Here is a 14,951-nt window from a genome sequence, read left to right as displayed (position 1 = left end):
ATAATTTATTCAAGAATATTTCAAAATACAGGACACAATAAAAACTTTTAAAATTTACCATAAAGCTAGAAATTTAAAGATTCCGAAACATAATCTGGGTTGAATTCACTTACGCTCACAGCAAACCCACTTTTACAATAGGTCAACTTCATCTTCATTTGCTGAGTTTAAGAAATCCTCCTCATCCTTATCCAAACAATTGTTTACAGAAAAAAACAGTATATTGGAATCCACATTTTTAGGGATTACTTTGCCTTGTGTCTAAGGAGTATTATTTGACTCATGATCTCTATAGGAATAATAATTGTCTTGCCAACAGCGATCAACTTATAGCCCCGAAATACGAGAAAGTTGCTATCTAGTAATTGAAAATAGGGAGTTGACTTATACAACGACTTATACTCTGAGATATTGGCTAAGTAATTATATTTCAAAAATGTATTTGTTCATTTCTATCTAACTCTATTATAAAACATCACTTGATAATAATAAAATTACAATTATTTAACTAGCATATTACTTAAATCGTTGACTATTTTGTAATAGTTTTTGTTTATTTTAATATTTTTATATTGTTACAGGCAAAACCTATTCCATAACAAGGCCCACTGAACTACCAAAAACATTTTCGATCACACCAACAAGTAATTTTTATTTTCAATTTTTATATTCAACTATGATATTTTTAATGGCTTTTCATGCTAAGCTAATTAAGTATTAGATATCAATGAAAAAGTATGCAAAATATAATTTGCTTTTTTTATGATTTTTCTCAGGTAGTGGTTATTGCATTGATCTTCAATAAAATGCCACTGCTGCTATTCTGCCAGCTTTGACCTTTTTACAGCTACTAAACTGAGCATGAGTTCAGTTCAGGAGCACTAATGTTATTAAACCGATCTGAACTGTACGGTTAGCGTATTGACAAAACATACCGTAGATTGTAAAGGGGTTGGCGAAAATATCTATCGGCGTTGAAGGAGCGTCTCGCAAATCGCCAAACAGCTGTGTGCTTATGTTTTTGTTTTGTTTTCGGTATCACGTATCTATCAGTCACCAAGTTATATATGGGTGTGACATTTCAGAGTTTCAAATAAGCTGATCTTCATTAGATTCTTCTGCATTAAATGAAATATAAAGCGTATTTTTTTGTTATAGCTCCGACATAATCGTTTGCATTTGTTAACATAATTGTGTTTATTAGTGTTTTTTAGAAGATCGTAATAAAGCTAAGATAAAAAAAATTATATATTATTACCTCCATTGCCCCCTTCTGTATTTTCATAACTTTCATTAAATGTATACGCGTATTTCGAGTAGTGCACTTCTTTACCTACTCATCCACTAATTAAAATTAATAATTTCACAATAACCTCTAATCCTTAATAATGAAATGTTACAATAAAGTTTGTTTACTTAAAAGATTAAAAAAAAATTATTGTTCAGCAGTGACTTTGTTACTAATTCTATATTCATTAATTAAACTTAATGGTTCTGCTCGATAACCATTTACAATTTTTTTAAAATTTTATTTAATTTTCAGTTATTATGGAATTACTTAAATATTTTTCGACGTAGAGATTATTTAGCAATAATGCGAAAAGCTGAAATTTATAAATGTATAATATTTATAAATGTTAAGAGAATTATTAGCAGCTATTTTGTACTAATTATTTTAGTTGAAATGTTCATTATACACAGTTTTATAAAAATAATCGTAAAATTCATTGAACGATGGAGACATTGACATTTTAAAGTGCAAGTAGAATTCAATAATCATTTCATTTTATAACTGTAAAGCGGTAGATAAGTAACTTCGTTATAAAGTTTTACATGATGCGAGAATATTATGCTATTGCTTTATAATGAAAGAACAACATTTTAAGTTCTAAACTTTTTGTGGAAAAGAAAAAAAAAACGAAATTTTTTTCCTGTCATCGGTGTTAGCGATTAGAGAGTGTTTTATCGTATAAATGTTAAGTCAGTACTGTTCCATTTTAAATAAAAATGCATTTTGCTCCTGAAAAAAAATTACTTGAATTTGTCAATAGAAATTCCCTAATTATTGTAGCAAGAACTTTTAAATTTCTAATCAAACTTTCCTCTATTATAATTTTGTGCAAATAATTATTATTAATAATATAAATGACTATTAAAAGGAATTAATTGAGAATGTTCAATTTTAATAAATTAACTGTTTACGCAATCAGATTAATAACTTTTTTCATAATTTACAAATGGAGAAAAAGTCTTTTACAGTTTAAAAATGAAAAGAAAAATAAAGTTGAGATTAAGTTTATAAAGTAAGCATAACTCGAAGGAGGTTGAAGTAAGGGCATTAAAATCAAAATTTCAAAAGAAAAAAAAAATCACCTTTTAGTGTACTGTGAGCATTAAACGAAAAATCTAAAACTAACTTTTGATCTAATGATCAGATGTTTACGTTCTAAGACTCAAACTTTAGATTTAGAATTTCCTTAATTCCCTACCACTATTGTAGATATTTACTTTTCACCTAACTTGTAAAATTGTAAAGTTTAGAATTTCTTACAGAATCACTCAGGCAAAGTGATTGTGTTTTATTTAAATATTATTTAGAAAGAATTTTTCTAAAAGTATTTCTTTTAAAGTTTTTATCAAACTTTTGTTTTTTTTATTTATCTATAGTTATTGAAAGTTAAGTTGATGATTTTTAACTTGAACTGAATGCCGCCCTGCTTTGCATATTTCAAAGATTATTTCTAAAGAAATGTATAACTTAACATTAAACACCCAGGACCTTACAATTGTAAATCAAACAATCACTATATTTATTTATTAAAAAACACTCTTATGACCTGATAATAAATTGATCTAAATCTTAAATGTGAGTTTTATAACATATAATTTATTTAAACTCAGCACATACATCTAACCTCTGTTGTCGCCAATGTCTCAATTTTAAAATATAGTTTTTCTTATATAAATTTTCTGATATTTTCATATGAAGGATGGTATTAAGTTCGAGAATTAAAAATTTGTGCCCAAAAAAGTTGCTAAAAATTATAATTATTATTAATATATGACAACAGGAAGTTTTTAATTGAAGGTTGAAATTTTTTTTAATTATGTTATTTTTTAATTATATTTTTAATTTCCAAACTCATATAACAGTATTTAGGAATCTATAAATTTATGTTACGTATGATAGTTGCATTATAACCTGTACGCAATATGTGTAAATAAAATATATTTTTAAAATTGTGCATTTTCTATTAATTGCATTTATTATTCTTATATTGAAAAGGTATCAAGCTATCTATGACCTCCATAATGAATTAAGTATTTACCGACTTTTATATATATTAAGGAATTGAATCAATTTTTCACAAAGTTTAAAATCTCATCTCATTCCAAAAAAAAGTTATTTCATAAAATTATGCAAAAAAGGAATTTAATATATATTTTTTTTATAATGAATGCTTCTAGTAATGAAACAAACGCTTTCAAACTTTATTTTAAAAATATTGATTATTTCGTTTACAAGAAACTATTACTTTAAAGCGTGATAGCATTTTTGAATACTCTATTTTTTTAGTAAATAATATGTCTTTGTTAATTTCTAAAGAAATAATCTTTATAAAAAAGCTTACATTATTTTTTTATAGAGAATATTGATTTCATAGAAAATATCACTAAAATAAAACAGGTTATGTTTTCTTACAATAAAAGTTAAATAGAATTAATTCTTCAAAATAGCGTTTCAATAAAACATAGTATTAAAATGTTACGTTATTTTTTGTGTTTCTGTCTTCATCTTCCTCACATTTATTGTAGTTTTGTTTTTATTTTTTACACTGTCCAAAATATCCAATTCAGTTAATGTTTCTGTGGTTTCAGCTTCAGAATCAATAAAAAAAGAAAATCATTAATGAGTACGCCATCATTAATTTTATGGTTCTCTCTTAGCTGTACCCATGTATTTTTTTTAAAGTTCTTCGAAAGGAATATCCTTGTCCTCCGCACTTTCCAAATTTTCCGCGCTGACTAAGAATCCAGCTTTAATAAAACTGTTACAAATCTGTAACATCATAGTTCCATGCTTCAGAAATTTCTGTTATTCTTTCTCATAAATGGATTTTTGACTTAGATTCCTGTTTGAAATGCAAACAAAAAGGGAAAGGGATTTTACCGCTTTCTCTAAAAGTTAAGTGGCTACAAAAATCAATTCAAGGTAATATCCCCCATAAAATACATTATCAAATTTAAAATGTTCTGAAATATTTTGGGAAATAGGGAAAGTGGATCTCAAAGAAATGTTCATTAAATGAAAAATTCACTTCGCTATTTGGAAGTTATTTTGTGAAGAAATTTCCAAAATGTCCTTGGTTCCTCGAAAAAAATCACAAATTAGAGAACTTCTCAAAATGGAAGTTCGTTGAATAGGAGTCCGACTGTATGTATTCCATCTAAAACTTTTTAAATATATATTTATGTTGCAGCAATTACTTGGACTCAGACTGTGGACACTACAACAGTTAGTAACATTCATTTGTCTGTACCAGGTAAGGATTTTTAATTTAATTTTAATATATTTTTGAAGAATTAAAGGTCGTTCAAATGTGACCTTGTTATGTAGGATAAAACTGATAACATTTTAAGTGTGATTATTTCTGCTCTTAAGTGAAAATTGGTCTTAGTCTTACTTTCAAATTTGCAAATATCCATGAAATGCTTTATAGTGCTTAAAAAAATTTATTTTTCAGTATGGTGAAATGTATGCGTACATTGTAACATTTCACTCTACCCCTTACTCTCTATTGTCACATGTCATGCTACATTACATTAACATATACTTGCAGTTCAGAAACAGAGTATGTTACAGATCGTATTTCAAATTTTACAACCAAAACAAAATCTTCTTCTTATTATTGGCACGACAGCCCAGGATGGGCCTATGCCAAGATATTCTTCCCTTAGCCTAGGTTCTCCAGTTTATTATCTTTAAAACTTGTTGGTCCTTTTCAAGGCAGTCTAAAAATCTTAGGTTTGGCCATCCTCTTTTTCTTGTAACTGTTAGCCTGGCACTGAAAACTTTTTTGTTTGTCCTGCCATCCTCCATTCTTATAATGTGGCATACCCATTTAATCCTTTGAATTTTAATAAATTTAATGACATCAGGTTCTTTATATGCTTTGTAGAGTTCCGTGTTTGATCTTCTAAACCAGGTACCGTTTTTACTTATTCCACCAAAAATGCTTCGCATTATTTTTCTTTCAAATCTGGCTATCATATTTTCATCTCCACGTGTCATTGTCCGGGTCTTACATGCGTATGTAAGCACCGATCCTATAAGACATTTATAGAGCAACATTTTTATTTTTCTTTGTATTAGGCTCGACTTAACATATTTTCTTAGACCATAACAACACAAAACAAAATCATTGAATCTATTTATCATTGGATACAAAATCAAAGCATTTATTTCTTTTTAAAATTCAAAAATAAAAATATAAAAATAAATAATATTAAAATATTTAATCGCTGAATCCAAGTTTTTTCATTTTAATTAAAATGTGTGTTGTCACACTTTGCTTTACCCAACTCTTTTTCTTTGTCTCAATTTCACAAATTCCTTCCCCATTAAGTGTAACATACTATATGTACCTGAGGATTTCTCAAAATGAATAAAAAATAGTAGTAAAAAGTTTTTAAATTGATCTTATACTGTCTTCTGTAAATAATTTTTACTGAATGAAAGTACTCTGCAGTTTTTTTTCTCTTTAAAATGAGAACCATAGTGTTCAGTTTTAACCATAGTTTCAGTTTTCGTTTCTTAGAAGCCCTGAAAGGTGCTTTTCAGATGTTTTAGGAAAGGTTTTTATTGTGCGTTTTTAAAATGTGCTTAATTTTCCATTTTTTTCATTACCGTATCGTTTTTCTCCACATATTTTGCAAAACCATGGTTTTCTCATTGTTTTCTGCTGCATTTTGCAAGATATTCTCAATTTCAGGCTCCCTTTTCCACCCTCTGAATTTAAACTGAAAAATCTCTCTATCTTTTTATGGTGGCTAATATTATCAAGAAAAGAGTTCTTTGTCAGAAACTAGTTATTTTATTATGATGATGTAAAGTCTTGGAAAATTATTTTGCATAATGTAAAGTATATAGTGCTTAAAAATAATTTATGTGCTTTAAAGGTGCTTATTTTTTCGTGAAAGATTTGACTATGCACCTTTGCTTATTTTCTCTACCAATTCACCTGTCACACGCAATTCACACATCTGCTAGTAGTTCATCTTACATGCAGTTTATAAACATTCGCATGGAGATGTAAGGAAATAGGATATGTAGTGAAAATGTTCCCCTATAAAGTTTTATTCTGAGATTCACTTCAAAATTGGCTTTCTTTCTATGCAAATAACCATAATGACTGAGTCTGTTTACATAAATATGTTGTAAAGAACCCAATCAAGTGTTTGAGTACTTCATAAATTAATATGCAGTACTTAAGTTTGAGTGCAGGTTAATCAGATCTGAGAAGTAACTAAAATTTTAAGAAAAGTTTTTGATGAATTAAAACCCTATCTTGTAAAGCTAGAAGCAATTTTTGATTCAAATTTAATTTTATTTGTTAGAATTATATCCTACCTATCCTAATTTTTTTAGTTAAATAATTGAACTTTTATAATTCTCAGAAAACTTAAGAATATAATTTTCATTATTTTTGACTTCATTTAATGAGTATTATGTTGCTATTAAGTTGAAATTTATTATAAAATTATTTATTTTAAATTGATTAATTTATGATAACAGTTTAATAATATAATTAGTATATTATCAGTAATCAAAAAGGTGTTTAGTTTTTTGATAATCTCTCATCTTTTATTTTAAATGATTTGGCATGTTTGCATAACACATTTTAATTATTTTTTTAGCTAAACATCACGAGCAAATGATAGACACAACAAAAGTGGGCAAACTAATTATAACACCAACAAGTAATATTTTTCATCTTTTTTTTAAGTATGGAAATTTGAAATAAATTAATTCAATGATCAATTCTATTTTTTTTTCCTGTTCTTTGTAGCGTACTATGTAACTGAAACAGTTCCTACCCAATCTACTGCACTAATGCACATTCCAGTACCAAGTAAGAAATAGCTTAACATCTTAGAATGCCAACATAAAGTCAATTTTTTTTCTGGTTAATTCTATGTTTGCTTTTTTATTCATTTTCCTTCTAAATTGCATGAAGTATTACTTTGTTTTCATGACACTGTTTTGTATGTCTTGTTTCATGAAAATATTATTTTTTTATTTGTATTTCAGGTAAGATGTGGTCACAATATATGATACCAACAGAAGTGGCAACTTTTCATTTTACTCCCGCTAGTACGTAATTATTTTAAAATTTGCTATTTTTTTTATTACAATTTCTAATAGTTAAGAGTACTTATTGATTTCTTTTTACGAAAACATTCAGACAAATGTGTTTTCTTCGATCAAAATGTCTAAGGTAAATAATTTTTGTTGCCTAATTTATGTACATATTTTTTATGTGCAGTTGTTTGTGCCGTACAACTGCCTTAATGATATTCCCACTTTTGTGCCACCACATTGTTTTTGGTCTATTTAATGAAACTAATTAAAATTCACGATTATTTGTTTATAATTTTTGATAGTGTTATTATTAACAGTCACCTCGAAAGTCATGAGAAATTATGGAAAGTCACGAATTTCGATACTGACCAAAATTTGTCATGAAATGTCATGATTTTAACTATTTTTTTTTTTAAAAAAATCATGGAAAGTAATGGATTTAGGCCTCCAAAAAATCTAATTTTTAAAATGAAATTACCCCCCCCCCCCCCAATTTCATGGTGTTCCGGATATCTGAATTTGTAACAAAATCCCCACTAACAGTCATATTTGATTAAAATATAAAATGTTTTTATCATATTCTTTAAAAATTATGGTAATCTTTCAAAAAAGGAAAGTAAAAATATAATTTCTAGAGAGAATTATCTTTTAAACTTTTGTGATGTCAGAATTTTCGTTGTTTATTTAATTTTTTACTTTAACAATTTAAAATTCCAGCTGAAGCAAAACAGTCATTGGCAGATTTTTTTTATTCCAAAATGAGAACAGGAAAATCAGGAGTATTTCTTGCCATTCCAATAAACAGGAAAAGTATCTTTAGAATAAAATTCTGCAGAAAAAGAGAAAAAATAATTTGCTTTTGTATTTTTTTCAGCTATTTTATAGCTTTAACTCTTTCATTGCTCTGTTCTTTAAATTTAAAAATATGAAGATGCAGAGTATAACAGTTTTGGTTATACCTATCATTTCAATTAATGTTATGATAATGCTTTTTTAAATTTATTGTTGTGTTATTTATTTTATTTTTTGGAGAAAATATTAACTTCGCTTAACTAAGACATGAAAAATTCTTGGAATTAGTCATGTAAAGTCATGAATTTGAAAATCTAAAATGTAGCAGATACCCTGTATTGATATTTTTTTTAAAAAATTCAGATTAATTTATTTTCTTGTATGAAACCATATATTTTCTTGTATGAAAGCATTTGTTGTTTAAAAGCCCTAAAAGGTGCTTTTTTCATGAGATGTATTTAAAAAGTGCTTAATTTTCCCTTTTCGAAAATGAGATTTTTTTCTTAACCATGTCCACCACGTATTATGCAAAAGCATGCTTTTCCCATTATTCTATTCAATTTTCACAATTCATTCAACCACAATGCATTTGGGCGTACCATCATTCCTTAGCGTATGAAAGTGCCCATCATTTTACATGTTTGTTGAAATACTGGCAGATCTGCATGTGCGTATACTGAGCTAGATTAAGTGGGAATTATTCTTATGTGCAACTCTGCTGCATTTAGACCGTAGGCCGAATGCTCAATATTGTTAATAAAAAGTTACTTCGTTCCGATCATAGAGGGGCAATGTTAAACCTTATTAAAACAATCATATTTCATCTATACAATATGAATTTACAAACTTCTAATCATATTTGTTGCACATTGGTATATATTTACTAAAATACTTTCGCACTCTTTTTTTATAACAACCTTTCTTCTGCACGTTCTATGTACTGCGGCGAGCTGGAGTCTTATCCAATCAAATTACATAAATCTTTGTTTACATTTACGTAGGTCCGTGTCTGACAGATTTTTCTTTCCTTAATCTAATTTAGAGCTTTTTATTCTTTAAAGGGAGGGGAAATAATTGTTTGAAATAATAAAAATATATAAAAAATATTGTATTTACTTTGTCTATATAGTGTTATTTTGCCAGTAATGTTGTAAAACAAGAAGTATAATATAATTAAACTTCAGATTGAAGTCCTCATTGACCTGTGTTGTAAGAGAACACCAAATATGCTCTTATATTTTCTCTTATTTAACTGTTATAGGATTTTTATTTTAAAATTCTGTGACTTAGTACAGAGATTTTTTTTTCTTTTTTTTGTAAAAAGAAACTTTATTTAGATTACAGTTTTTCGTAACTACAGATAAAATACATGAAAAAGTCATAAAATTATATTGAATTCTGAATAGTATAAACATCTGTTAGATTTCTAGTTCTCTCAAAGTCTTAAGAGCTTTCGATCATATGTAAAATGTTCTGTTGAGGTGCCATGACTGACACTAGACTTTATTTTTTCCCCCAACTACTGACACAACAGTTTAAAAGCAACTATATATTAAGAAAGTATTATAACATTAATTTAAAATTTACAAAAATGTGTGTGTGTTCATGCTCTTCTATAGATATTTAAATATATATACATGTTCTTTTTTTTAATTAATTTAATTTTTTAAATTATGACACTACCAGTCACAATATGATTTTAATGAGATTTTTGAGAAGCCTCTTTATTAACAACAAAATAATTGCATTCAAATTAAGAGACCTACTACAAGAGAAACTTTTCGTTGCAAATTCTCTTTTACCTCAATTACTAATTTAAAAGAAATAAAAAGTCAGTTTAGGCAAACCTAGAGTAAGCCATGAAGTTTAATTTTTTTTTTTTTTTAAATGCAAACAAATTATTGGAAGAGAAATTCTTCTTTGTATTAAGTTATCTTCTCATAATTTATTTTCATTTTGATAATTTAAAAATTTCTTTTCAGTATGTGAAACACTATATAGTTAATCTTCTCACTTTTTCTATACTTTAAATTCATTTATTCTTTATTAAAACAATTTTATTCACAAAAGGTATGGTGTCCTCTAAACAAATAATGAGCTGAAGTCATGTCAATAAGTAAAATTTATTGAATAAGGTCAAATTATTATATTTTCAAACCATGTCAGATTTGTATTTTCAAACCATGCTTAAGTTTGCATCTCAAAAATGCAACAAAAATTATATAAATGTGAATTTTACATGACAGTTTCTGAATAGTTAAAAAAAAATGAGATAAAATTCAAAAGAATATTTACAACTAAATTTTTACAAAACTTTTCTATATATACATTTCTCGAACTTGCATGTGCATAAAAGATTTGTATTTTCAAACCATGCTTAAGTTTGCATCTCAAAAATGCAACAAAAATTATATAAATGTGAATTTTACATGACAGTTTCTGAATAGTTAAAAAAAAATGAGATAAAATTCAAAATAATATTTACAACTAAATTTTTACGAAACTTTTCTATACATTTCTCAGAATACTTTTCTCGAACTTGCATGTGCATAAAAGATTTGTATTTTCAAACCATGCTTAAGTTTGCATCTCAAAAATGCAACAAAAATTATATAAATGTGAATTTTACATGACAGTTTCTGAATAGTTAAAAAAAAATGAGATAAAATTCAAAAGAATATTTACAACTAAATTTTTACAAAACTTTTCTATATATACATTTCTCGAACTTGCATGTGCATAAAAGATTTGTATTTTCAAACCATGCTTAAGTTTGCATCTCAAAAATGCAGCAAAAATTATATAAATGTGAATTTTACATGACAGTTTCTGAATAGTTAAAAAAAATTGAGATAATATTCAAAATAATATTTACTACTAAATTTTTACGAAACTTTTCTATATATACATTTCTCGAACTTGCATGTGCATAAAAGATTTGTATTTTCAAACCATGCTTAAGTTTGCATATCAAAAATGCAACAAAAATTATATAAATGTGAATGTTTTCAAAGCAGCATCCTCTGTTAAATCACATGCATTAGGAGGCCAAGGACAAACATTTGAAGGCACATCATTAATAATTGTTTTTAGTGCAATAGATGAGGTATACAAGTCTCTTAGAAGTCCTCCTGAAAAGTTATTTGTGGCTCTAAATGTTTCATCAGCATCTTCACTGTCAGTGGAGCTCTGTTCGCATAAATTTATTATTGTTGGAGCTGATGTCAGGCAAACAACTAATTCACTCATATTTTTTGATTTTTGTTTGACAAAATCAATTTGAGGGCATGCTTTTTTAATTTTTTTCTTTAAGGTATCATTCCTGAAATCTTTCATTTCAATACCTTCAACTTCCTTAACAGTTCTGATAAATTTTTCTTTTATTTTGTTCATATCATAAACTTTGTGCTTTTTGATGATTTTTTCTTCCAAAATACACTTTTTAAATACCTCAAAAGATTTTTCGTATAGTTCTGAATTTTCAGAAGAAACTTCTTTTACAGTTAGAAATTTAGTGTAATTTTTATGACAAGACCTATGGTAGCAAACTTCGATTGCCACCATATCTTTGTCACGTATTTGCATAAGCAATTTCTCATCGTTTTTAGAAATTGCAGCAGACAGCAGTTTATTTACATTAGTTTCACACTTACTTAGTGGTTCTTTTTTTCGCTTGCCAGAATGACGTTCTTTTGTGTATTTTTCTGTACGACACAAAATACATATTTCAGGCAAAACATTTGCACGTTCTCGATTAATAAATTTTTCATTGTCACTTCGAGTAATTATTTTCTTTTCCATCAATTGAAATAAAGCATAGCAGTGATAAAAATTATTAGTGATAAGAATGAAAGAACTATTTATTAAGAATTAAGTAATGTTTTATTCAGAATTTAAGTTTTATTTAAGAATATATATGACAAAATAATACGAGATCAAAAAGATTTGAACGAGAATTTAACAGTTTGTTTACAAACACAAGATCGAAGCAACAGATGTTTATAAGAAAGAGTCGATTTGATTCGTTAGCTGTCGGAGGCATGTTTTGAAACCGGCGTTTTTATTGGTTCATTGGTAGCGAGAAGAAATAAGGCTGATAAAAAATAGTTCGTACTTTTTTTAAGACCATATAAAATAATGTGCAATTATTGAACTTTAAATTTTGCGTAATAAAATATTGCGAAACATATTTTTTTATTTAAATGAAAATTAAAGTTGCCCCTTTTTAATCGGAACGAACTTGAATGATAACGCTCTTGGCCCAAGGTCTAATTTTGCAAGATATTCTCAATTTCAAGCTTCATTAACCACCCTCTGAAATCGAACCGAAAAATCTCTCTACCTCTTTATGATGGCTAATGTAATCAAGAAAAGAGTTCTTTGTCAGAAACTAGTTATTTTATCATGATCATATAAAGTCCTTGACAATCATTTTGCTAATGCATATAGTACTTAAAATATTTTTTTAGTGCTTAAAAAGTACTTGAAAGGTGCTAATTTTTTGTTGAAAGGTTTGGCTATACATCCTGTTAAAGCAAATTTAAATTAGCCAATTTAGCCAGTCTCAATTTTACAGTTCACTATGGCCCTGAAAATATTTGCAAGTAAAGAAGTTAGGGCCGGGATAGCCTGGTTTGTAGGGCTCTGGGCCCATGTCCAAGGGTTCGATCCCAGACCGGCCAAGGACTCCTTGTGTACTTAATGGTGACTGATGCGCGTTAAATCTGTCGAATCACAAAGTCCTCCACGTTCCCATAACAAATCAATAACTATGGGGTACTGGTCTAGGAGTTTCTTTGTCTTTTGGATTGGGTTCAAAGCTACAGAGTTGAACATTAGTAGTGGTGAACCCAAAATTGGGTCAGCTGTTCAATGACGTATATATATATAAAAAGAAAACAAAGAAGTTAGTCGCTTATTGACATCAGAGACTAGAGCAGAAAAAAATATTGTTTTTTTGTGGAATACGTAAAAGGAAATTTAAATTAATCAATCAAGCCAGACCATTAGTGAAACAGAATTAAAAAGTAGCAGAATGAGATTATAAATATAACTGAGGACTTACTAATAAAAGATATGCAACAAAGCAGTCATTTTTTCTTACCTTAGCCAATTCTTTTCTTCATTTAGAAGATGAAACATTATTTACTTATGATTAATCAGCTCTTGGGCTCCTTAATGATGTTATTGTTTCTTAATTTTTTGTAAACTTTTGTTAAGTGTGTCTTTGAAGATATTTCTTTTTTTTTCTACTTCATTTCATTAGCTATAATTGAGACTGAGTCTCTTCCTGTGGCTACAACAAAAGTGCTGGTGAGAATTCCTACTGGTGAGCGATAATGTATTTTATCTCATTGTTTCTTTTAATTTTATCTGTTTAAATTTAGAGTTTTTAACTTAATAGTATTATAAAAATACAGTTGACATTCGATATAACAACCCCCCACCCCAGTCCAAACAAAACAGGCGTAATAACGTGATTTAGTCCTATCGTGTACACACAAAAATAAAGCAAATATTTCCTTATAATTCATAAATACTGAACCTATTTTCAGAAAAACATGCTATACGTTGAAAAGAATTATGAAACTGAAAGAATATTTGACATAAACAGTTTCTTAAGTCAATAATGAGCAAGCATAAATCTATTACATTAAAAGTTTAAAACACATTAAATTTTTTTTAAATGATATCTTTAATATTAGGAGTTTTTAGAAAGTCATTTATGCAGCATTTTCTACATTCTGAAATTTTCTGTCATGAAAACCAAGACATGACATTGGGACACTTTGTTCTGACATCCGATATACATTACAATTTTTAATTATTGTAAACACAGTGCTTTCCAGGTTTTTGAATACTTTAAGCAATTTGGGGTTTTGATTTAATTCTTCTATCCATTTCTTTCAAAATTTCCTATTTCTCTTCTAAGTATATAGCAGTAATCTGTTTAGGATCAGCAGTTTTTGCTAGAAACCATGCATCCACTATATGGTAGCTTTTCTTACAGATTTCCACATGGTTTTTAAAATCTTAATATTTTAATATGCTATTGCAACATACTGCAAATTCCGAGTTACACTTTTAAGTTAGTAATCATTTCTAGATTAACGACAATTACACAATGAATAATCATACGATACGGTAGTTTTTGCTACAGATTTTGGCATAGTTTTTAAAATCTCAATATTTTAATACACCATTGCAACATCATATTACAAATTCCGAGTTACACTTTTAAGTTAGTAATCATGTGTGGATTAACGACGATTCCATTGTAAATTAGCGCAGTTTTGTCAATTGTTTTTCCGGTAGTTATCAAAACGGATTTTCACTTAGTTTCTTAAAATATCAGCATTTCTATATGATATAATTTCGGTCGAAGTATAATGCTTTACTATTCTAAAAAAGTATTCTCACTATATATTATAAATACGATAATTTACAATAAGTTTAAATTTATGATAATTATCAAAAACAATAATATCATGATAATTATCTACATCAAAATCTAACAAGATATTAAGAACAGCTAATATGTTTCTATCCAAAACATTGTCCTTAATGATAACTGTTAAATACAAAGTTATTGGGGGTGTTGATAAATTTTAATTAGGTAACAGAAATATTTATAAATGGAAATGGAAAAATACTGTAATATATTTTGAAATATTAGTAGGCAATAAACCGTGATATTATAATTCTGATACCAGTACAGTGTAAGAAAGTAAGTGCAATATCTTAACAGAGAAAGGGAAATGATCCTACATAATTTACTTTCTTTCATAAACAAGCA

The 14,951-nt window shown here is 27.5% G+C and overlaps 1 protein-coding gene across 1 annotated transcript in view; it reads left to right on the top strand.

The window, feature by feature from the left end:
• LOC107436429 (uncharacterized) overlaps window positions 1–14,951 on the top strand; it is a 263,791-nt gene that overhangs the window by 103,007 nt on the left and 145,833 nt on the right. Inside the window, exons 70-75 of the mRNA XM_087164512.1 lie at window positions 582–644; window positions 4,482–4,544; window positions 6,919–6,981; window positions 7,071–7,133; window positions 7,313–7,375; window positions 13,422–13,484. Coding sequence (XP_087020638.1) covers window positions 582–644; window positions 4,482–4,544; window positions 6,919–6,981; window positions 7,071–7,133; window positions 7,313–7,375; window positions 13,422–13,484 — 378 coding nt within the window. The remainder of the gene's footprint in view (window positions 1–581; window positions 645–4,481; window positions 4,545–6,918; window positions 6,982–7,070; window positions 7,134–7,312; window positions 7,376–13,421; window positions 13,485–14,951) is intronic.

The sequence above is a fragment of the Parasteatoda tepidariorum genome, chromosome 5 (genome assembly GCF_982258835.1).
Source record: "Parasteatoda tepidariorum strain Cologne lab strain chromosome 5, Ptep-v5.0, whole genome shotgun sequence".
NCBI classification, from domain to species: Eukaryota; Metazoa; Arthropoda; class Arachnida; order Araneae; family Theridiidae; genus Parasteatoda; species Parasteatoda tepidariorum.
Note: the sequence above shows the minus strand (reverse complement) of the source record. Positions and strands in the feature narration are given on the sequence as shown.